The sequence below is a fragment of the Ciona intestinalis genome, chromosome 3, assembly GCF_000224145.3.
Source record: "Ciona intestinalis chromosome 3, KH, whole genome shotgun sequence".
In the NCBI taxonomy this organism is placed as follows: Eukaryota; Metazoa; Chordata; class Ascidiacea; order Phlebobranchia; family Cionidae; genus Ciona; species Ciona intestinalis.
The window spans coordinates 4159046-4184116 of record NC_020168.2 but is presented as its reverse complement, the minus strand read 5'-3'; the positions used below and the strand labels follow the sequence as shown (position 1 = coordinate 4184116).

At 33.1% G+C, this 25071-nt stretch overlaps 2 protein-coding genes across 4 annotated transcripts; one reads left to right on the top strand and one right to left on the bottom strand.

The window, feature by feature from the left end:
* Positions 1 to 2861: 2861 nt before the first annotated feature.
* Positions 2862 to 22611, bottom strand: LOC100180327 (protein ZGRF1-like). 2 transcript variants are annotated; one of them, XM_018811326.2, is made up of 22 exons: positions 22579 to 22611; positions 18960 to 19037; positions 18470 to 18611; positions 17991 to 18142; positions 17629 to 17751; positions 17210 to 17364; positions 11762 to 11798; positions 11449 to 11524; positions 10768 to 10911; positions 9931 to 10056; positions 9380 to 9486; positions 8944 to 9067; positions 8412 to 8539; positions 7927 to 8070; positions 7650 to 7690; positions 7293 to 7419; positions 6772 to 6920; positions 5910 to 6085; positions 5127 to 5295; positions 4690 to 4812; positions 4051 to 4194; positions 2862 to 3575 (listed from the first exon to the last, which is right to left on the bottom strand). In XM_018811326.2, exons 3-22 carry the CDS (start codon positions 18603 to 18605, stop codon positions 2999 to 3001), a joined length of 2958 nt encoding a protein of 985 aa, XP_018666871.1. In that variant the 5' UTR covers positions 18606 to 18611; positions 18960 to 19037; positions 22579 to 22611; the 3' UTR covers positions 2862 to 2998. The 2 variants fall into 2 exon arrangements, with proteins under 2 accessions (XP_018666871.1, XP_009858156.1); XM_009859854.3 differs by having other exon boundaries at positions 17955 to 18142; positions 22579 to 22610.
* On the top strand, positions 12942 to 17006 carry LOC108949337. Of its 2 annotated transcripts, none has more exons than XM_018811328.2 (2): positions 12942 to 16325; positions 16553 to 17006. In XM_018811328.2, the coding sequence occupies exons 1-2, from the start codon at positions 13836 to 13838 to the stop codon at positions 16919 to 16921; spliced, it is 2859 nt and encodes a 952-aa protein (XP_018666873.1). In that variant the 5' UTR covers positions 12942 to 13835; the 3' UTR covers positions 16922 to 17006. The 2 variants fall into 2 exon arrangements, with proteins under 2 accessions (XP_018666873.1, XP_018666872.1); XM_018811327.2 differs by having other exon boundaries at positions 16550 to 17006.
* Positions 22612 to 25071: the final 2460 nt, after the last annotated feature.

Here is a 25071-nt window from a genome sequence, read left to right as displayed (position 1 = left end):
TTAGTAATAATAACTGTCACATTAATTGATTTTGTCGAAAACGGTAGCCAAGCTTTTCTAGTTCGACATTTTGAGGTTTAATATCGTAGACTGGGAACATATGCAGTGGAGTGGGGGAAGATGGGACACGTTTTCATTTTTCCTGTCCCATTTGATAGTAAACAAAGAACATTCAAAGAATTATAAAACTATATTCTCACAACTTCTATAGACCGTTGTTAATTGTTTAAAACACGATCAAGATATTTGGATATTACGAGCTAAAGGTGTACCACCCCCCCACCCTACTATATAGTGATTGTCGTTAAAACACCTCGTATATAAAACAAATAATGTGTATGAGAATTGCGTTTAAACAGTAAATCCGTGAAATGTGCAAATCACTGTGAGTTGAACATTTTGGAATAGGCCTAACCATTTTTATTACCTACAGGATTTATACTATATTGGTGTTGTTTACCAAACTGCGCTGTCATTTGATACAGCATGTGACCAATAATAATTTACGACGTTTTGTAAAGTACACACGCACTTTAAAAATATTTTATAGCTTTTACCGAAATTTAAAGCTAGAATAAACTGTTTGTTTTTTTTCTCTAACTGTACTGAATATTTGTAAGTCTTGTAATAAAATTAAAAAAATACTCCACAAGAATACTTTGCCGGCTTATTTTAGTTGCTCAATACCTGTTAAGAATAACGTATTCTCATTTTGACAAGATACACTTATAAGACACCAAACGCATAAGAGCAAATATATGCGGTAAACTACATGTGTACCAAAGGCGAACTGTGTATACAGAATATGTTTCTTCTAACCCTAACGTAACGTCACATTGTGCTCAGTTTTACGTAAAGCATGAAATGTTTTAACGAACTGAACATTAAAAAAACACAATTTAATAGGGTGGGAGAAGAGGGATAGCTGTTTATTCTGTTTTTCGTCCCAATTGGTAGTAAACAAAGAACATTCAAGAAAATATGAAATCCTTTCCTTACGACCCTTATAGATCGATGTCAATTTATTAAAACACGATTAGGATATTTGGATATTATGTGCTAAAGGTGTCCCGCCTTTCCCCGCCCTACTACATAAACAGAGAAATAGACAGTGCCAGCATTTAAATTTACTGATTCATAATATCGAGTATATTCATTATACGCCCTTTGGAAGATATGTTTACTTATGGAGTCAGAGCAAATATAAATCGCCTTCCTTCATGATAAGCAATCAATATTAGTATGTTACAATGTCACATATTCATTCATTCATTCATTCATTCATTCATTATCTGGAATATCTTCAGTTCTTTTAGAACTTTAAGATTTTGCGTAAGTGTTACGTAAATATTAAACCTTTGGAGTGATGTGTGCGTACGTCTTACTTGATAATGATTAAATTTACAGTTGCTATGTGTATATCGGTGGCGTAGCTTTTACGTAAAAAGTCCAACTTCTATGTAGGATAGTGTGAAAATAAATGAACATATCAATTTCGACCAAGTTCCAATTCAAACCTTTAAATGAGTGAATGTAACTTATTTCTCCTCGCGTGATGGCGGGCTAACGACAGTCGTTATATAACTCGCATTTCTACTTTTGTAAAATCGGCTATTTTTAAAGTTAAAGAAATCATTATAAATTATGTTTAATTTTGTTCGGGACAATCCAAGTGGAGGTAAAAGATTCAAACGTAACACCAGCAGAACATGTAAGATTTAAACGAGTATACGTTCAACTTTAAGCAGTCCACTAAACCTGTTCTTAAACCCCCAAAGCTATTTTGTAACCTATAGCCTACTATATATCATACCTTGACCTATAGCTGCCAGTAAATCAGAACTAGTTTTTAACGTCTCAAGCAACTTGCGATATTTTCACAATCAAAGCTAATTGAACTGCTCTCGCAACGCTAAAGCTACCCTTAAGGTTGTTGTACCTGTAATGTTTTTTTCATTCAACTATACCGAACTCATAAAGTCCAAATTACAACTGTACATTCGAATTATTAATAGCCTGTAAGCTGCTATAGCAACATAGCGACATATATGTCAAGTAGAGGTAGCACTGTACATGTTTATCTTAGTAGCCACATGTTCTATGTGTTCTATCTGAACTTGAACGAGTTGAATCCGACCTATTTAATTAGACGCAATTTTATTGAACAGACGATTTCGAAAAGTAGATGGATTCTAATAAAATTATAGATGTTTTACAAAATTTTGACAAAAGTAGAAACGTTTTCAATTGTAACGAACAGAACTACTATTTGGGGCTGAAAAGTTATTTATGATCGCATACGATTCTCTTCCAGCCTAAAACTTAACTTATTCAATCCCCCTATGTGTGTTTTTGGTTGTATTACATTACAACTTCTGAAACTAATATCGTTCTAACCGAAAACGTACCTTAAGTTCGAGCCGTATCAAAACGTATCGCACAGCGGGTTTAGTGCGACCAGTAGCGGCAACGAAAAACGAAATATTTAAATCCTAGAAGTCCTCATTGGGTCGTATTTGACGTACTCGAAAAGTTACAAACCGTATGCTAGTATTTGGCGCCTGCACTGACACCAAGGTAAAAGACCAAGTATAGTACTGTGGGGTAAGATGGGACACCTTTAGCACATTGTCTCCAAATATCCTGATCCTGTTTTAAACATTTCACAACAGTCTATATCTATACTATAGGAGTGTCAGGAAAATACGGTTTTATAATTCTTCGATGTTCTTCGTTTACTACCAAATTGGATGAGAAAATAGAATAAAAAGGTGTCCCATCTTCCCCCACCCTACCATCTGTAATTACCCTGAATTTTTAACATAAAATCAACACATAACAATTCCATTGTTTTTAAATTTGTTTATTGAGTAATAAACACTTTTAAACAAGAACAAAATATAAAGTAAACAAAAAAATCACTTTTTTTGAACACTGAAACAAACAGAACATTGCTTTATTGTTTTGTCATAATAGATCAATTGTGAGATCAACTTTATTACCTAGTACTGATAATGTCATTTGTGGTGATGTCATTAGCAGGGGAGGTATTAATGGTCATGTTGTCATTAGAAGTAGGAATAATCTCATCAGTGGTCACTGTGTCAGTAGTGGTGATGTGATCAGAAGTTTTGGTGACGTCATCAGCAGTTTTGGTGATGTCACCAGCAGTTTTGGTGATGTCATCAGTAGTACTGATGTTATCAGAAGTTGTGATGACATCAGTAGTTTTAGTGATGTTATCAGAAGTAGTGATGTCATCAGTAGTAGTAATGTCACCAGTAGTTTTGGTGATGTCATCAGAAGTTTTGGTGATGTCATCAGCAAAAGGAATGATGTCATTATCAGTTTTGGTGACATCATCAACAGCAAACATTTCCTCATCATCATCTATGATGACATCATCATCAATGCGACGTCGTTTACGTTTATGACAAAACAATGGAACTTCATCCTCACTATCCGAGGCATCTGATTGGTTCTTCGTTTCACGTTTCATTATGACATCATCAATTGTTTCAGCGTTGAAAGGAACTTCAGGGGCAAACGGTAAACTTCGAGTTGACGACATTTTCCTGCAAACAATTAATCACTCACAAAGTAACATACTTGGTAACTCGTAAGCTGGCACAAGTATTAACATTTAACACCTGTCTTAAAAGACTGTCATTTTCCGGCCACACAAGGGTAAAGCAAGTTAAATTCATTCACATTTAAAGTGAGTTTTTAATACTGAATATTATTTCCGTTTTACATTTTTTCCTTTTAACTTGCTAACCTGAGTGAAATAATGCCGCATAGGCACATAATTATTGGAAAAAAAAAAACCTGGTTGAAATTAAAATTAACTTCTAAAAGTGTTAGTTCAAATATTCATGGTTTACAAATCTTTGAGTAACATAATAACCATATTCCGAAAACTCTAAAAAATTGTTGTTAGTCGTTAAATCCAATCAGGAAATATAGAACACAATGTGCCAATGGTACCCATCTTACCCCACAGAAGTATAATTGTTATGTTGTAAAAAAAATTAAACAAAATTTAATTACTTGAATTGAAAGGAATTTTGAACGATTCGTTTCTCCTTGCACAACCCGATAACAGACGACCATTTCTCATTGGTCGAGAGATTTCGTAAATTTCCGACCACCAGGTTGTGATGTCGCCCTCGTGTAAGAAGGGGGATGATTTTACTGCAATTATATGATTTCTATTAAAAAGGGTCAAGACTGAAATGTGATATATTGCAAGTTCTCTTCGCATGGAATACATTAGCAGTTTGGGTGTCGAGGTAATTTGCTAAATCTGTTCTAAATTTTAAATCATGGTCATGGAAAAGGACATAACCCGCATGGAAAAATCTACTAAAATAAAGAAATATCTATTACAAGTTCTGTTCGCATGAAAACCGTACACAACCAGTTTGAGTGTTGGGAAAATGTCCTAAATCACAGGCTAAATCTGTCCTAAATTTCATTTCATAGACATAATCCACATACTATGGGATATGATTAAAATATTATTTTTAATGACAAAACATAAACACATGGCAGTCTGGTTGTTGGGGTAATATGCCAAATCTGTCCTAAATCTCAGGTCATAGACAAGAACATAACAAGACAAGGACATAATCCACATAAAATAGGGAATGACTGAAATATGATTTTGTTGACAAAACAAAGACTCACTCATGCATGTGATTAGTTCCGCTTGTACGAACACAAGTAACTATAGCAACGTTTGTCTCCCAGCCATCATAATCATCTATTGTGGTTACTACGATACAGTTGACGTCGCTTAAATCGTAAAACCTGTAACAACAAAAATTGTTTGTGGTTAGCGCGCCTGCCTTTAACTGATAGATAATGGGTTCAAGGCTCGTCGCTGCTACCATTGTGGGCGTATGTGTCCTTGGGCAAGACACTTAACAGAAATTGGGTTGTCCAAATTATAGGCCATACATAAAAAAATATTAAAAAATAATTACCCACAAAGTAACATACATGATAACTTGTAAGTTGGCACGGGGTGTATGAGAACAATACAGAAATATATAAAATATCCAATGTTGTACATGGGCTTTAACAGTAGCACAATATTCTATTTATTAAAAAATTAAACCAACTCAATTTCTTGCAGTGTCATCTCCACTTCTTTGACTTGAGCTTTTGTGGTTGCTATGACGACGATGCTGGTACCTGGAACGCCATGACTCAGCAAAAATCTGATGATGTCAGCAACGAATGTCGCTTCATGTGAGTTGATAAAGTCGTTCTCTTTTTCTTCTTCTTTGCCTGGTGTTGGAAAAAGATAATTTTTCAAATCATATAAAAAAAAATTTTAAATTAAAAAAAAGTTGAAGAAAAAAAAACAATTTTTAAAATTATATTAAAAAAAAACAAAACTAAAAAAAATTTAAAGAGAAAAGCAATTTTTAAAATCATATTAAAAAAACTAAAATTAAAAAATTTTTGAAGAGAAAAATGTAGTTTTTAAAATCTTATTAAAATTATTTTTCAGTTGTAATATGCAAAGGCTGATCCAAACAAAAAACAAAGTTAACCATAAAACTCCATAAGCAAGCATTGTTGTTTAGAATATAACATATGAAAGAATGTGACTTGCTATATCCCGCATGGCTGGTAAACAACAGTCATTATAACATGGGTGTTCTGTATGGCTGATAATTTGAACAACACATTAGTGACCACTGGGTTGGAGCCCAAAGGCACATACGCCCACAATGGTAGCAGCAACGAGACTTGAACCCATTACCTCTGGGTTGGAGGGGCGCGTGTTAACCACTTTGCCACAAGGCCGAACAATATGCCTTAAAACTGAAGTTGCCACCAGTAAATAAATAAATTACATTCATTGAATTATTCATCATGACAACACAGTTAAATACCTGTGACATCATAGAGACAAAAGTTGGGTAAACCAGTTACAAGTCTTGGCCGATCTTCTGACAATGCTTTGATTATGACATCATTATAGAAAGCATTGTTGATTACATCAATAACTTGATTATGACATCGATAATGGTCAGTTAGAATTATGGGTTCTTCAATAGAAAAATGAATTCTGGAAAATCAGATTCAGTATGTCAAAAAATTAAAAATACTAAATTTAAATAAACCTAGACCAAAAGTTATTCTGGTATCGTATTTGGATTACTGCAATTACTATAGAAATTAAACATTGCAAAATTTAAAAATATTGTATTTAAGTAAGCCTTGACTAAAAGTCATTTTGGTGTTATATCTGGGTTATTGCAATTAGTACATCCAACAAAAGTAATTGGATTCCTGCATAATACATAAACATAATATCACAGATTCATATTTTAAACCATAACTGTTGTAAATGATGGGGGACCAACATTTTAATCAATAATTTAGAATCCAAGTTCACAAATTTGGCGACGTAGCACAGTTGGTTAGCGCGTCTGCCTATAACTCAGAGGTAAAGGGTTCAAGGCTCGTTGCTGCTACCATTGTGGATGTATGTGTCCTGGGCTAGACACTCAACGACAATTGCTCTAACCCAGTGGTCACTAATGGGTTGTCCAAATTATCAGCCACACATAAAAAAATCCAAAACAAATTATTACCAAAAGTAACTCATACTTGATAACTCAAAAATTGGCACGAGACGTATAAAACAGAACATCTCTGTTATAACGACGGTTGTTTTTCTGCCACACGGGGATAAAAAAAAGTTTTATAAGTTCTAACTATTTTCTAATAAACATTTTTTGTTTAAATTACCGTGAAAACAATGATTGTGTGAATGCACTATTGTGATTGGTTAAGCAGCGTGAGTCTCCAGCCAATAGGAGCTTTTCACATCCAAATTCAACCAATGGGAGTAAAGTTGAAAGTTCAGAAGTTTCAGTGGCATTGTCCATTATCACAATCTGTAATTTTAACAATAGTCTTTTAATTTATTTTTATTAAATTAAATAATATTTGTAATACAAATACAATATTTTTGCCTTTTTTAAATTTAAAGCTAAGATTTGTTGCCCATTATCTCAATTTGTAATTTCAACAATAGTCTTTTAATTTCTAAATTGAATGTTATTTGTAAAATACAAATATAACATTTTTGCTTTTTAAAATTTTGACTGAAATTTTACATACATTAAAAATTCCTATTTAACTGTTAAGACTCATTTAACTTTACATAAAAAATATATGATTGAGCGGTTAGGCTCTTGTATCTATTCAAAGAATACACACTGAAGTCATTGATAAAAAAGGTGATTTAATCTAAAGTTTAAACTTACAGGGAATTTATAACTCCTAACACAGGGTGAGTTAATTTCATCGCACGTCATTCCAACAACTAGCGCTTTGTGCAACATCCTTTTGGTGGAGCCAGAGCGCACCAGCTCCAAACTTTTTTGTATGTGACTGGAAAATAGTCAACTTTTAGTGAACAAAAAGATATTTTGCCATTTGTGTTTTTTTTCCAATGAGCCATTTCCTTTAAAAAATACCTGAATGCCACTAAATTAGTATTTTGGCAACTTACATTTTGGAAGGCTTAAAACAAATGCATAGAAATATACTCCAAAATATTCCTTATATTCTTTACAGTAAAAATATCATAGTAATACTACTAGTTACAACTATGCACTTACTAGTTTGAGGGTTGAGATTGTTTTGAAGACTGAAGCATTTTCTAAAGAAACAAAATATCAAGTTATAAATTTTACTTCTCATGCTTCTGCCCAAACACAACTTTTTATTTAAAGGCATTTTATATTATATTTAAAAATAACCCTTATATTGAAACAGTTTTTATTTTTTAAAAAGAAACGTGTTACATGAAAATCATATCAAGCAGACAGGCTATATGTTTGTCAATGTAATTTTTACACAAGAATTCCAGGTTCAAGTCCCAGTCAGGGAAGTTACCTGAAGTTTCTTCGCATGCTCTTGTGCCCCTCCTAGTGAGTGCAAACTGTAAGGTAGAAGATTTCTATTAATATTTTCAAGATTTCCGATCCGAACCATTCTTTCACAGCCCAACGCACGCAGTTGGTGAAACAAACAATCAACCTTAAAAAAATTAAAGTTAATATTTTCATTTTGTACGAAACAAATATTCCACCCAGATAGATACTAAAGTTCCTAATACTATATGTTTCAATATTTACAAAGCCCTTTACAACATATTAAAGAGTCGGCCATTGACTATAAGCATACATTTCCTCAACACTATTTTTATCAATATAAACTTAACAGCTCATATAGATATATATATATATATGACACATTTGTCTTCATTTTTAAATATATCTGGTTGTTTGTTTTAAAACTGGCATGAAAATCCATGTTTCACACACTTTTTTGTATATTAGTCATGCTCTTAAATTTCATCCAAAAAAGTCTTTACTTACCACAGAGTTAGACTTCCCTGTCACTAATATTTTAACTTTGTTTGACTTCCCATCACCAGCGGACATAACTTCGATCAAATACATGATGATTACTGAGAGAAGAAATGTCTTCCCTGACCCCACAACCCCTGTAAGTTGATATGTGTTAAACAACGGTGATACTAAACTGTTCAATGGTCATGTTTTATTCTGCATTGGGGAGATTCCTAAACATCTGAGATTTAGGGCAGATTTGGCCTATTCTGCAAAGTGGCTATAACAGAACTTGTTGACAAATTTATTGCCAAGCCGGTTTAGATAAAAGTAAAAGTACTATGGGTAAAAATTAAATGTGTCAAGAACCCATCAACAAAAACCTCGTTTTTTTTTAATTGGTGCTGTCTAAAAAGGAAAAAATTAAACTATTTATTTTTTAGGCAATTTTTTGTGTGGTTCCCATTTAATCATAAATTAGACAGTGATCACTTAAAAATACTAAAATGAGCTAAATAACAAAGTTTTTATCTAGTTTGAGAGTTATCATTCGACTTACCATCCAATAAAAATATCTGGGACAAATTCTTTTTTTCTTTTAACATATCGACCAATGAGAGCAAAGCTTTACTTTGTTGTTCGTTCAAATTATAATTCTTGACATAACAAGTTGATAGTGAAATCTGGTGATGAATCAATGGCTTTATTATTATTAAACAATGAATTAATATCAATAATGTCATAATTGTCATTATAGAGTTCATTACTTTAAAACTATTTAATCTTACGTGTTAAACACACAACATGCCAGCTTACGAGTTACCATGTATGTAACTTTGTAGGTGATTATTTTTTTGATTTTTTTTAATGTGTGGCTGACAATTTAGACAACTTTTTAAATTGTCTTTAGGTGCAATGACACATACCCCTACAATGGTAGCAGCGAAGAGCCTCGAACATCACAACATGTAGCGTATTATAGTAAATAGACTTACCATATCATCATAACTAATCTCAATGTGAAATACTTGTTTTCCTCTTGAAGATGGAACGACATTGGTTGGTTTGGTCAAATCAAATGTCCCGGTGAAATTCAAACCACCTGCATTGAACATGGGTGAGGAAATCTTATAAAGTTAAATATTTTTGTGGCTAGGGTTTAAGCTGATTTTCCGATATTTTAATTGACTTGTGACAGGATTTAATGTCTTAAATATTATCTTGAAATCTTATGTTGCAACTGTACATTAAAGTAACTTTATGTATTCTCGTGGCTGAGAGTTTTAACATTAACCACTTATTTAAATTAATTTACAATGCTAATTTTGTCTTATTATATGAAAACTTAAATGTTTTGTGAAAAAAATTAGTATCTTAAATTTTCTCTTAAAATCTTATTCTAAGGCTACATAAAAGTAATGTTTTTTTAAGTTTATGATTTAACATTGATTTATCTAAGAAAAACTTTGATGTGGCTCTTACCATAAACAATAGTTATTGGGTACAGTACACCAAAGCAAGATATATATCACAATGCATTACATACCATGCTTGTTGATTGACTTCATATTCAACAACGAAGTGACCATCGGTAGATTCATATCATCTTGCAGAATACGCAAGTATGAGAATTCCAACGCAGATTTACAAACGTACATGACTACCACCTTATCTAGTGTAAGAAATAAATATTTTAATTTTGTTTAGGATATAGACAGCCACAGTGGTTCAGGATTGTTAGTTGTTAATCTATTTACAAAACTAGGTTTTTGACAGAAATGTTTTTAGTATTGTTTTCTGCTATTGTTGTGGCCCCTGTGGGTGTATGTGTCTTTTGGGGTGGAGTCTTGATAACAATCACTCCAAAAATCCATTTTTTACAGGAATATTAGTAATAGCGTGTTCTGCTACTATTGTGGGGTGTATGTGTCTATGGGGTGAAGTCCTAATGTAATCGCTCCAAAAAGATAATCACCCATAAAGTTACGTTGTGCTACACAACTTATGAAGTTAGTTGAGGTTGGTGGCATTTGTGATGTACTTTAATGTGAAACTGTTACCGATAAGCTGGCGCTGTAGCACAGTTGGTTAGCGCGCCTGTCTCTATAAGTAATGGGTTCAAGGCTCTTCGCTGCTACTATTGTGGGCATATGTGGCCTTGGGCAAGACACCTAATTGCAATTACTCCAACCTAGTGGTCACTAATGGGTTGTCCAAATTATCAGCCATACATAAAAAAATCCTTCAAAAAAACATACATGGTTACTTAAGCTGGCACGAGGTGTATAAAACACAACACCATGCGAGGATAAAGTAAAAAGTTACAAATAAATGCCACAGACTTTTTAGGTAAATTTAAATTGTTAACTAATTAATTAACAACCTTCATTTAACAATCTTGATGAAGTAGAATTAACAGGTTGAACAACAATTTCGTTCGAGTTTGTTGTTTTGTTTAAAATTGCTTGAAAAAGTTCGGTTTTATCTTCTGTGAAGTCCATATTAGTTGATACTGCCCATAAACTATCTGAGAAAATATATTGAGTTATGGCTAGATATGTTATTGTGATAATTTTAATAGAGTTAAAAATAAAAAATAAACTTATAATATAACTGGTAATATATATTTTTTGGGTATTTTTTGTACCAAACATTGGATTATAGCTAGTAAATTTATTAATGTGGTATCTTAACTTGGGTTATATAGGTGATAAAAATTGTTTATACTATAGCTCAGGGGTTAATTTTTGGTAAGCTTTACGGGTAAAACACTTTAAAAAAAATAATTTGGCAGTCTTAGAGTCAAATATTTTTGATATTATGTTGCTATTCTTGGCTGTAGTGGTTTTGTGGTTAAAAAATTAAAAACAAAGAAGTTTCTTCATACTAAGGATGCACATTACATAACTATGGTTTTCAATTTAAATACCAAGTAGACAACATTAATTTTATTTAACCAACATAAATTTTATTTACACTAAAATGGGTTCCTTGCTAAAATAAAACATAAGCTATAAAATTTTTAAAATGAAGTAATTCTTGGGTAATTAATTTTTATACAGACCTTTCAACCCAATGTTCATTAAACTTCGATCTTCACGAGAAAGTTGAAGATACAAGTATTTTGCTGCCAATGTTTCCTGTGTGGTATATAGGATTAAAAATTTAATATTTAGTGTTTAGAAATTTGGCTTCAACATTAAAAAACACAAATAGAATTAAAAAAATTGTAATTGTAGTTTTTAATCGGAAAAAGTTGATAAAGTTTTTAATAAGAAAATATAATCAAAAAGTCAAAAATATAACTTCAAGTTGAAAAATACACACTAAAGTTTGAAAAAGAAAAAAAAAGAACTATAAATGAATGATAACAATACCTTCAGATTTGTGTCTTCATTATTTTCCACAGACTTTCTGCAATGCAAAAAAAACAAGTTGGTATTAATATTTTTATGTTTCAAAAACATTAATCATACCCAATATTTTCCAACCTAGAGCAATTAAAGGTAGCATAATATAAGAAATACCTTAAAAAAGTTTGCATGAGGTTACAATATATCTAGTTTTTGACACCCCTGCCATAAATCATTTTTTTCCCTATATGCATATCATGTACCTTGGGCTTAATCGGATACTGTGTGTACAGAATACTATGAGATGCTAAGGTTTGGAATATGAGATACTTAGGAAATATGAGTTGCTAAGGCTTGGACTAAAAATGCATAGGACAATACAATATGAAAATACAAATTAAAATTTGCTGCCAAATTGAATATGTCAACTCAATTTTAAAAAAATGCTGATACCATTCTCCAAATCTGATACTTATGTGTATAAGTTATTACAAAGAACAAGAAATAGGAAGTTATTTATAGACGTGAGATCTTCAAGTACTTGGTGTATGGGAAGCAATGGTGATAAGTGGACTTAGAAATAATTAGGGTTGGATCCTTGTAGATGGTTCAGTGGGGTCTGAATTATGAACGAATTAGTGGAGATGTGTTTTTGTTACAGTATGTAGTATATTCCTATATATGATCATACATTTTTAAGAATATTTTTTCTGGACATTGAAGTATTGGGAATATATATCTGTTTTGATTTTCCTACTTATTGGGTATATTTTGAAACACTTAGTTCAATATACAAGAAATGAGAAAGAATAAAGTTCACATAGGACATTAGGTGTAAACACTTGGTGAACACCCTGTATTTTGTATATGTTTTCCTGCATTGTTGAAAACAATGAAACTTTTATCTATTTTATTTTTCAGATTTAAGCGATGAGACAAATAATTAATTTTAGAAATGCGTTTCTTACATCAATAAACAAATGAAAACATGGGGTAAAGATATTACCGGCATCAAAATACCTGACACTGCAATCGACTTTTACAGAACTGAAACTAACATTGAAAATGACAATGATTTTCTAGATAAGTTGCACGGAAAAGCAGTTAAAGAGGTTGTAAATGTCCCATTTTCTCCTGGAAACCAGTTTACTAAATATAGAGAGTGGTCAACTAAACCAGAACTGCCAAGGTTAAAAGTTGAGTTGAATTGGAAAAGTTGTGCTAAGAAAAAAAAGGACTGTAAGATATCTAAAAGTGATAATTTGAGTTGTAAAACTCATAAAGTGGAAGAAAAAGAAAAGAAACGAGAATTTGAAACCTGTTGCAGAGACATTAAGAAGAAATTGAACTTTTTGCAAAAAGAGTCGGAAAAATTCTCGGAATTCGAAAAACTTGAAGAAAAAAAGCAAAAGAGCTGGCATAATACCTGTGAAGCAGTATCTGTAAAACAGGAAAAAAAAGTTAGTGAAATTTTAAGAAGAAGAAAATCCATTCCAGTTTCATTGGTAGGTGCTACTTTCTCGGATAATATAAACCGTGGGGATTTAGAACCAAGGAGTGAAAACAAAATGGAAGTCAAGGGATATTTAGGCAAGTATTTAGACCTGCAACGCACAAGGGGAAAAACTTTTACCAAAGTTAAAGTCGCCCCGGAAAAAAAGAATGACGAAGTGAAAATAAAGCTGAGGTCATCTTGCTCTGACTCAGCATTTATGGAAGTGACTATTCCACCCGTTTTAAAAGTTGGGAAAAGACGATCTTTGTCTCCAAGAAAAACTCCACAAACTGGTGGAAGTTTAAGTAACATTTCTGAAGCTACAAACAGCAAAAGTGATGTCAAAATTGAGAATGATATCATGAAAAATCCACAAGAAAGAGAGTTGCATATTGTTGAAGCTTGGCCGGAGGTCAGTGCTGGAATTTCACAAATTGAAACAAAAGTTTTTTCAACACCAAAGCAAAATCCTAAACAAGAACATAAGGACTTTACACCTGAAAGTTGCAAAATGAAAAAGAAACAAAAAGGAGACATCTGTGCGAAATAACTAAAAATGAAGCAATATCAGGTTTTAAATTGACCAGAGCAAACCAACAAAAAATGACAGAATTTTTGCAAGAAACGAAAGAAGAATTTAATATTCTTTCTTCAAGAGCTAAAAGCAATCCTGGTTTTTGTGGAAACAAAACTAATTTGCAAGAAGACTTCAGCTTAAGTACACCTGCAATAAAATACAATACCAAAGTACAGGATATGTCAGGTTATGACGACTGGCTTTGCACTCCGAATTCTTCATCTTATGATGGGTGTGAAAGTGAAATGAGTATACATCTAAATGGGGAAGAAACACCTTTACGTATAGGTAGAAATACTTCAAGTGTATGTAAGACAGAGGATGTTACACCGACAATATCAACTGGTGCAAATTTGTTTCAAGAAAATCCTAAAATTGAAGATTTACATGGAAATAATAAATCAGAAAAGAAGCCGATCAAGGAAAGTCAAAATATTTCTTGTTTTGATCCAAATAAATTGGCAGTTTGTAATGATACTGTAGGTGAAAGGACAAAATCGGTAGAAAAGGGAGATGACCCATGTTTAGAAACAAATAGAGAGATAACAACATTGGGTCAACGTGAAACAACAACAACAGTGGCGAGTTTTGAAAAGAACAATAAAGTTCTGGAAATTGATTGTAATTCAGGTGTATCGGAAACAATAGGGTCAATAGGAAGTGAAAATGAAGATTCAAAAGTTGAAGTGGGCAAAGACAAAAGATGTTTTCAAGTGCCTGATGCTGTTAAGGTGAGAGGGGTGGAGTCTGGAGATGCTTATGAACACTCATACACCGCTTGCGATGATGTTTTCGTTAAGTACGAAGCAAAATACAATAAAGATGATGATTATAAGGGTGAGGGTTGGTTAAGTGGGGGGGACGGTTGTTATGTAACAGTGGAAGACAATCATAATTCGATGGATTCAAACGATCTTGAAGTAACCGCAGAGGATGATAAATCGTTAGTGATGCGGGAAAGCGAGGACGAGAGGAAAAGTCCCGGATCTTCAAAACCACAGACGGTACAAAGTTTATCCTCGGAGCAGGAAAAGACGATCGTGAAATCTGGTGCTGAGAAAAGTGGAAATAATAATAAGGATTTTATTTCAGTTGGTGGGGAAGTAGATAACACAGAGAGTGTTGGAGATTCTGAGTTATTTAAAGTGATATTGAAAGAAGGGGAAATTGTTAAAGAAGAAATAAATGAAAGTAACCCTGATTTTAATGAAATAACTTGTGCTGGAGCATCAGGTCTCAGTTTAAAAGGTAAAGTTTGTAAAACTGAAGATAGAGTTGAAAATGCTAGATCTCCTAATCATGGTATGACATCGCAGAGAAATAAAACTGCAACGATAAGGTCAAATAATTTGCTTAACACTGTGTATGAACATTCAATGGAAACCTTGCATTGCGTGTCGATACCCAATCAAGTACCTGGCACACCCAAGGCTGTAAGAAGTAATGCAAAGAAAAAGCAAAATAATCAACAGCAAAACAAGAGAGAAGTTTTAGTTGATATTAAACCTAGTTCTTTTGACATTGGGAAAGAATCAAAGTTAAAATACCTCCATTTGAACTTCGATAAGACTTATAAAGTACGTCTGCTTAGAAAGGAAAGTAATATCGGAAATAAAGTTCATCGCGAGAGGAAAGAACGTGAATTAACTGTTGGTGCTCCAAGGGTAATAACTTTAACCTCCCAGAATAAAAATATGGAGACAAGACCTAACTCTCAGGAGTCCAGTAAAAGTGGAATGTTTAATTTTCCTCGACCAAGAAGGAATTCTATTATCGAGTTTCTACAGAGGAGATTGGGTTCAGCTGGGATTAAGGAAAGTAAGAAGAAACCTCTGCCTCCTATTCAAACGACTTCGAAAGTTTGTGAAACTAGGCATAACACGCCGGAGAGGGTAAAGGGGGAAAATAAAGTGGAAGAAACGCTAAAAGTTTTCCCGGAAAAAGTTCATTTAAGGTGCAGGTATTCAAGAGAAAGCACACCAGTGTCACCTCAATGTTATGTTCATGAGAATTTTAATGACAAACCTACAAAGAGGTTTGAACAGAGAATGAACCTGGTGGCACACAAGCGAATGTCACCCATAGCGAACAAAGAAACTTACAATATTCTTGACAAAACGCCGCTTAAAAAGAAGATAGAAGAGCTCAGAGCTTTAAGAAGCATTAAGAGCAAACCGAACTCAATGTTGGCAGTGCTAAACATGGCCGGAGATATGTTAACACAGGAGAATGTGGATCAAGGGATTTCTGAGGAAAAAACATACAAGAAAACTGTGCCAGGTATTGCAAAGCTAAAGCAGAAAATGCTGCCGGAAATTGCAAAGCCCTCAAAAGTGTCACCCAACCATCCACAAACATGTAAGTGCACGCACACTAATGAACAATCTACGAGTTTCACGGAAAGAGACGCAACAAACATAGAAAAAACAACATTCAGACCATTGACGAGGTTACAGCAATTAAGATCGGAAACGCCGCTCTATCCAAGTATTATGCGTGAACTTGGCTCTCAACAGGTTGGTTGGGTGTTATTTTGATTTATATTTAAAAATGATATCTACTGCCAACTTGCGACTATATTTGAAATATTTTTAAAACTATAGGGTAGCAATAGAAATATGTACTGATTTCATTCTGTAAATCTAAGACAGCACAGTTTAAAAATTATATTGTATGTACTGAACATCACTACAATTTAACTGTTAGATACATTTACCAGAAGCACCAACATTTTTTCCAGCAGGTAATAGAGTGGTCTGACAAGCTGGGTAATGTGTTCCACGTCACAACAGAAGATGGAAAATATGGGAAAATATCGAGCACCAAAGATATGAAACCTCTTCGAAGCTTGGTGGAGCAAACTACGTCAAAAAAGGTCGATCGTAGCTCAGAACGAGGCTCTGATATAATCAAAGACAGACGGACACTTGCGCAAAAAGCTTGGGGAAGTTTGGACTCAAAAAAAGAAGACAAAAATATTCAAACCACTGTTCCTAACTCCCCACACCGAAAACCAACGAAAAAGAAAAGAAAATCGCGGCCAGAGGGAAGGGGTCAGGTGTTTGTTGTTTATACGAATGGTGATGGTAAACATGTCAGTTTTAAGTGTTGAGATTTTCCGTGATGCAATTTAGTTTGTTTTGTAACTATTATTCAGGTTAACTTTGTAATGTTTTTTTTGCTTTGACAAATCTAACAGTAATTTTTTTTGATATTAACACAATCTTTTTTTAGTTAACTTTTAATTATCACTATGGTAAACATTAAATAACCATTAATTTTTTTTAATGTATTCTTTATTTACATTTTCTAATCAAGTTACATTGTTTAACATTACAAACCAGATTAACTCTAAAAAAACAAGTTTTTTAAATAACATTTTTGTTAAAAATTAACCCACCTTCTTAAAGCACATCCTGTAAAAAACTTGACGTCATTTTGCAACAAATAGCTTGCTAGCGCTCTCTCGTTGTTAATTTTAACCATATCACTTGATGGCAGAAGAGAGACACTTGGTTTTGATTTGATTTTAGAAACCTCTGCCCACTTAAAAAACTGAAAATATGTTTTAAAGTGCAATTAAGTTACATTTTGTTGATAATTTATTCTTTTAAGCCAAAAATAAAATAACAGTCTTATGGTGCTACAATTTTTGCATTTTAAAAATCTTTGCACAAATTCACTGATTGTTTTGGTAGTAAGTTACCACTCAAAACATAATAAATTACTATAACGTGAATCCACACACACCTACACAATTTTTCACCGCTTTTTGTAACTTTTTAATTTCTTTTTTTAATGTTATATTCAGTTATTCACCTTGCATTTTCGCTTCCGTGCACAAGAATAAAATATTCTTCCAATGTTGGGCCCTTCCTTTTTAACTCTGTTCATTCTACATGGCGTGTCATGGTCACAGTATGGTGGATCCCCTAACATCAACTGAAAATATGAAAATTATATTTGAAATTATAAAGCTTGAACAAAAATTCTCAATTTTAACCTCAAAAAGTAGAAATTACTTAATATTTTGTACTTTTTTTACTTAAAATAAAGAATGTAATTATCACTAACATTTTGTTGTAGTTTTTTATTAAAACCATTAGCTAAAATAAAATTGACTGTATACTTTTATTGCCACCCACCAAGTCTTCATCACACATGTCTGTTGCTGTTCTTACATTTTGCAGCATAAATTCTTTAGGGTACACAGGTTGACGTTGTGCATATGAATATACAACACCAGATTGCACCAATGATTTGCTGAGGTCAGCATTTCTCATTGAAGAATGATACTGTTTGCATGCGGCCCATATTTTGAAGTTAAAGTGTTCTGTTGAAAGATTTGCATGATAACCATCATTTGTCAATTGTGTAAGATGCAGTTAGTTATGTTTTGTAAATGAATGTAACTTGGTTATTTAACCTCGCCTGGCAGGGCAATGGCAGATGGTATAACATGGGGGTTTCATTTCACAACTACATATTATATTTACTCTAGTACCTGACACTTAAATAATACAGTTTTCATTAATCTACTTCTCTTTTCCACATTTCCAGTATTGGACATATTGCTTAAAAGCAATTTAATGCATTGGGTTACAGAACCTTTGTTTCCATTACATGTCCTTTTCTATGTATTATATATTTAGGCACTTACCCTTTACAACTGTTCTCCATATATTTCTATAGTCATCCACTGATGCAAAAGTTGTGGGCACTTCAGTTGATGGTTCGGGAATATCTGGATTTCTGCTTAGATCATCATGAGTCGGGAAAAATAACTCCCTCCTCATGCGTTCCTGTATTAAAGGTAATGATTAATAGCCTTAAATTATTCTATAAAAATTGTATTTTAATTTAATTTGTTGCTTGTTTTTTAATTTGCTAATGTTGTTTATTGAATGCATGACATATTTATACAAATACTTAGTAAGAATAGAATGTAAATTGGTGGGGTTAAATATTGCATGCAAGAACATAACGTAATAGGTTTTATGTGTATTGAAGGATATGAAGTAATTTAATGGACCACATAGTGTACGAATAAATGTAAAGTGAATTGAGGGGTCATATATTGTGCGCACATATTAAATTGACTGGTTATAACTTATATATTTTATGGAAAACTTGTATTGTCACAAACAAACCTGTAATTCTGATATCACTTGTTTAGATTCAGCTTTAAGGATTGCTTAACTGGTTTTGAAATTTGTTGTGTCTTTGGTCTATTGATGAAATAATAATCATAATTGTACAAATCCAGTAAGGATGTTCTTATGAGGCTATTGCCAAACATTGAAATTTATTAAATTTATTTGTCTCCTAGTTTTTAACTGGCACAGTCACAGTGATGGTGCAGTATTAGTATTTATACTGAATGATACTACCACTATATTAAATGAAACTAAGCACCTCTACTATGCTATAATATGTATAAGAACACACTAAATATGAGAAGTACAAAGATAAGTTTTCCAAGAAACTGTTAGGGGAGCATATATAATTTAAAATATCTCAAATACCGATCTCTGCAACACACCAATTCTTCAATGTATAACAAATGTATTTGGCACACAAAAAGGCAAAAACATGAAAACACAACAAATATAAAAAATAACTTAAAAAGTATATTTTCATAAAAACATATATAGAGGCATATATAATATATATGTAAAAACAGTTAATCTTTCAAGAATGAATATGTAAAAGAAAAAACACAAAAATGTTTAGGCTTTAATTAAAATTTATCGAAAAAATCCTCATCTATATCTAATGCAGTGTTGCAAATAGATTGACCAAATAATTGGGATTGTTTGGGAGTATTGTTGTAAAGAATGTTGTCTGTGACATCACACATCTCATTGATATTAAATGCAGGGTAAGTCTGAGTGGGTGGTAGACTTGGATTCTGTTCAAACATTGGTATTGGTTGTGTACTGTATATTTGCTGCTGTGTGTTTTTAATTTGACTTGCTTGGACTTTTTCTACTTGAACGACATTTTCAACCCATTTTTTATGGAGTTTTTGTGTGTGATGTGTGTAAGGGGCATTGTGGATGAATTTGTTCCATTTAGAAGTTAATTTATTTTCCTCAGGACTTTGAGGGGTACTAGGAAATAAAGGAAAGTCTTCAGCAGACCGATCTGTAGCATTAAAATGGCCGGCGGTGTTAAAGAATGGGTCGAAATAGTTGTCATCTATGGTGGTATTGAACGTATCGGACCCCTGGCATACCGAAAGTGAAGTGCTGTTAATATCATGTGAAGGTTGGCTTGTGGAATCAATTCCAGGCAATTTTGAGGCATCATAGTAATCAAATTGGGAAGGGTTGTCATTTTCATTAAATAAATCAGGTTGGGAATTCTCTATACCTCTTAAAGGTCGGTGTTTTAGTAAATCGACATTAGAAGCTGCTTGCCCAATAATCATGTTAACCGGAGTATTACTGGCCGATGTTTTCTTTGTTAATGTAGAACTCTTCATAATGTGTGGATTTTTTGAAGCAACTGAACCAACAACACCTTTTATTGCCAGTAATGCTTCAGCGTGGTTCATATCCAAGTTTTCTAGGTGAGTAGGATTTGATACTACAGGTGAAAATTGTGGGGCAGATTTTGGTTTTGATGGTAATTGGGAATTTGAAGGCTTTGTGTTTGATGTGAAAGTGTGAACATAATCTGGTGATTGAGGGGTAGGAACAGAGTTGGTATTTAAACTTTTATAAGGTGATGAGCTGCCTATGTAGGAGTATGGGTAACACAAATCTACCTCAGGGTTATTGGGCAAGGTCATTCTTGGTTTCTTAAGGTTTGGTCTACATAGTGGTTGGGTAAACTGCCTTTGATTGCTTGGTGTGCTGTGGCTGTGTAATTTTGAAAAACTTTGTTCCGTAGGTCTAAAATGGTGTTTCGGTTGTTGTTGTTGAGAAAATAAGTTCCTATGTACAATTTTAGGTTGTTTCTTGTACTTTTCCTGCTTGGTAATTCCCTGCGTTTCAGTTTCAATTAAAGGTGAAGAATCTGAATCAAATAAGTTTTTCATTAGTTTTACGTCAATGTCGGAAAAATCGTTGAAGAAGTCCATGTCCTCATCTTGGCTGTATGTCTCAAACAAGGTTGGGACTACTTGGTTTGTATTTGTACTTGCGGGGCAAGCTCCTTTTAATTGAAAACTCCCAGCAGGAGATGGCAAAGAATTCCCTTGTTTGTTATTTTGATTCTCTGATTTATTCGCGGATTGACTAAATCCAAGATTAAAATCGAGACCAAAAATGTCCGCTTCTTCATTTTCATCTACATTTTTTAAGTTCTTATTGTCTCTAGGACTTTGGTCTTTAATATTGTTTTCTCTCTTTGAGCACTGATTGTCTGTATCATATTGCCCTTTTTTGTTACAAAATTTTATCTCTTTGCTAGATTTATTACCAAGGTTTTCTAGTTTAAATCCCTGTTTATTAAGATGATCTGAAGTTTTCACTGTCAATCTGTTCTGGACATGTTTGTTGTTCACTAATGGCCTACTACAGACCATATCAATTTTTGACATGATTTCTTCATCTAAGTTATCTGAAGATGTAAATTTTGACTGAAATGATTCAACATTTGATTCCATTTTAACTGAATTCTCACTCTTATTTTTTACTGACAGAAACTCTGTAGATTTTGTGTTTAATAAATCTAAGGTTTGATCTTCTTGTACAACTGAACGTAACTCTGTCTCTGTTGGATTCAATTTGTTGGTATTTGCATTATTTTTTTTTATATTATCATGTTTTATTGGCCAAGCGACATCTGGTAATCCAGCTATATCATTTACCTTTAGGTTTTCTGCTTCAGACTGAGATATACCTGGCCCTGCTTCTATTAGTTTATTACTTTGAGGGTATGTTTCACTGGAAGGATGGTTAACATTCATGCTTAAAATATGCTGTACATTCTCTTCTGCTTTTATACCATTACAGGATTCATTCTTAAGTGAAACAGCTTGAAGATATTTCTTAACCTGGTCCAACATGCTCTCCACACATTGAGTAATTTGTTCTGTAAGTTCTGAGCTGTCTATTTCTACATTCCCATCAACTGTTTTCAATTCATTAATCAAAACACCACCAACTCCTTCTGCTCTTACATCAACATTAACACACTCCCTCAAGTTACCATCCTTTTCAAGATGATCAGCTAACTTAACGTCTTCAGTTACTTCATTGTAGCGTAAAACAGTACCATTTTCTGCTTCAACCAAGTTTTCATCAACTATTTCTTTTCTCAAATCTATTTCCTCACAAATCCTATTATTTGTTTTTTCTAACTTATTCAAATTTTGGCAATTTTTTGGTTCATTCAAGTCTAAACTTATTTCTTGACACACTGTATGTGTCAGGTCTATCCCTTGCACAACTTCCTCCTGAACACTCCCACCATCTTTACCACTTCTCTCACTTTCAGTATCTGGCCTAGGAATGGAAAACATTTCTCTTTTAGATTCGAAATTTAAAAATTTTCCGATTTGGAATTTTATTTTTTCTTATTACCAATATCATTCCAAATATGCAAATAATAAAAAATGTTTCCCATTCCTAAACACAACACTCAAATTGAGTTGAACCAAACAGGTGACACAACACCATTTTTACATTTTACAACTAATACCTTAATTTTTCTCAAACACCTTTGTACAGAATCTCCGCCTATGTCGTTATGTAAACATTACTTATATTAAAAGCATAGCTTACGCTCTATAAATATGTACAACATTTTAATTTTTACCTGAGCAACAGACATGTTTTAGCCCCAATCTCAGTAGCAGGTTTTAAACTCGAAAAATCCGACAATTCCTCAAAAAAGTCACTCAACCCACTGTCTTGTGTGTTGTGGTCAGAAACATGAGGATCTACATTGGAAGATACCTCTTTCAAAACCTAAAACATAAGGTAAGATACTAAACACTTATTAACTGAAACAGAACTGTATACAACTTCATTGTATGAGATTTCCCATTTAATTATAACGGAGATAGAAATTTGCAGAAAAACAACAGTCATTAAAACAAGCTATGGGTGAAAACTACTCAAGTAAAAGTGTCAAATAAAAGCAATATTCCGACATTATAAGAAGACTTATAATAATAAAATAAAAAACAAATATAGTAACAAATTTACAGAACATACCGAATTAACAGGACCAGTACATCCTAACATCTTCAATACATCTTGTGTTCCACGCAAGTTTAAACCAATGTTTACATCTTCATTTACTCTGAATAAATAAAAGATAAAATCCCTTATTTATTTATTTAGAAAATATTAAATTTTGATTTTACAAATTAGTTGTTTCTTCTGTTAAAGGCAGAACCTCATTCCAAATGCTTTTTTCAGGAACTTTTACCTAAAATGGAAAATAAGGTTTGTAACTCTGTATGTACGTTTAGGCAGGCATTACTGTATTATACAGTCCATCTTAACCAATAGGCACAAACATAGGCATGCAGGGGAAACAGCAATAGATAAACACGCAAATTCTGTGACTGTGAAACAAACAAACACCTCAATCTTTCGACTTATACTATTTTGTAATTTTGGGATTTTTTATTTTCGTAATAACGCTTAAAGTAGGCCTCCTGGTATACAGTAAGCAACAACTCAGAAAAGACTGAGAAGCACCAATAGAATATAAAATATTGATGTCTTTTTACCGGAGCTGATATTGGTTGAAATTTAGCTGATGCAACCTCAGGGACTGGTATATGAGTGACTACTTTTCTTGGGACCGAAAATCCCCTGGATTTTTTAACTACAGTTTGTGAGTTCTGAGAATATGTGACTGGAGTTTCTGGAGGTTTTGTTACCTGTACATAGAAACATAGGAAGTTACTTAAGTAAACATGTTATTGAATGAATCACTAACTTATTTATCATTGTAATAAAAGTGTTTATACTAATTACTAACACAGGTTTTCTATTTCACACACCTCGAGCCTGTTTACAATTGAGAATTGACCAAATAAGTAAAATGCAAGACAATAGACAACCATTAAGGACCACTGGGTTAGAGCAAGTGCTAATAAGTGCTCATGGACACATGCACCACTGTGGTAACAACTCGAACTCGTAACCTCTCAGCTTGGGGCAATTGTGCCAAGACTGCTATACCGTCTCGTGACACTAGTAAATTAGATAAGAGCCAATGCCTATTGGAATTCAACCATCTGCTTACCGTTACCACTTTTTCTTGTTGGCTCAATTGTGGGGAATCACTCATAATCTCATCATCCACTTGTATGAGATACTTGTCGCTTTCCAATGCAGATCCACACTCAACCTGGTGGATTGCAATATATTAACATAAGATTTCAATATATATGAGAAACTGTAAAAGTAGATTCACATTTTTTTTGTTTAAATAAACAGTCGATATGTTTCTCTTTTCTTCATCTGTTAAAAATCCTCTTTTTTCATCTATTGTTAAAGTGAGATAGCCATCTTGCCAGGTTTTCTTTTTCTTTGTTTTCTGATGTGTGTACAAAACCTGAGAGCAAAATTTGAGCCATGTACATTATTGGTATATTATTTCATTTTAGCAATTTTTAATCAACACGACAAGACGACAGTGTCTGTCTTGAACCCAGGACCCCAAGATTACGTTCCCGGTCCGTTACCTGTAGGCCACACACTTGCTGTATCCTTCGTGGAAATAACTATTAGTATAAGCGAAGATATTAAAACCTGGTCTTACCTTAAATTTTCGTTTCATGTTGAGAAGGGCGAATGTTTTATAGCAGCTATGAATTCATTTCTTTACGTTTTAATAATATTTACCTATTTCCAGAATTTGGATATGCGCGGGGAAATTATCACGTGATAGGTCACGGTCAACTAAGTCCGAACAATAACATTGCATAGTATTTTTTTCAGTTATAGACAACAATACATAATATTTATTAAATTAAATAATCTTTTATTATTATTTTAAGTACAGTTTATTTAGTGTATGGTTATCTTAAAAGGGAATGTGTTGCTATTTTTATTGCCTTACGTTGACGTCACGTGAGTAACGAATTTTTGTTTGGATTTCGGTCAGGAGTTGAGTCAGTTAGCTGTATGTCTTATCGTAAGTGGGCGGGCAACGGGCTTCACAAGTATATATTATTCTGCCAAAATTTACATATTAATGCTTGCGAATAGAACTCGTAGGAATTGTATTATCAAAGTATATTTTAGCATAAGACGTGTAATCTGAGTTTTAATAAAGTACAGCATGTTC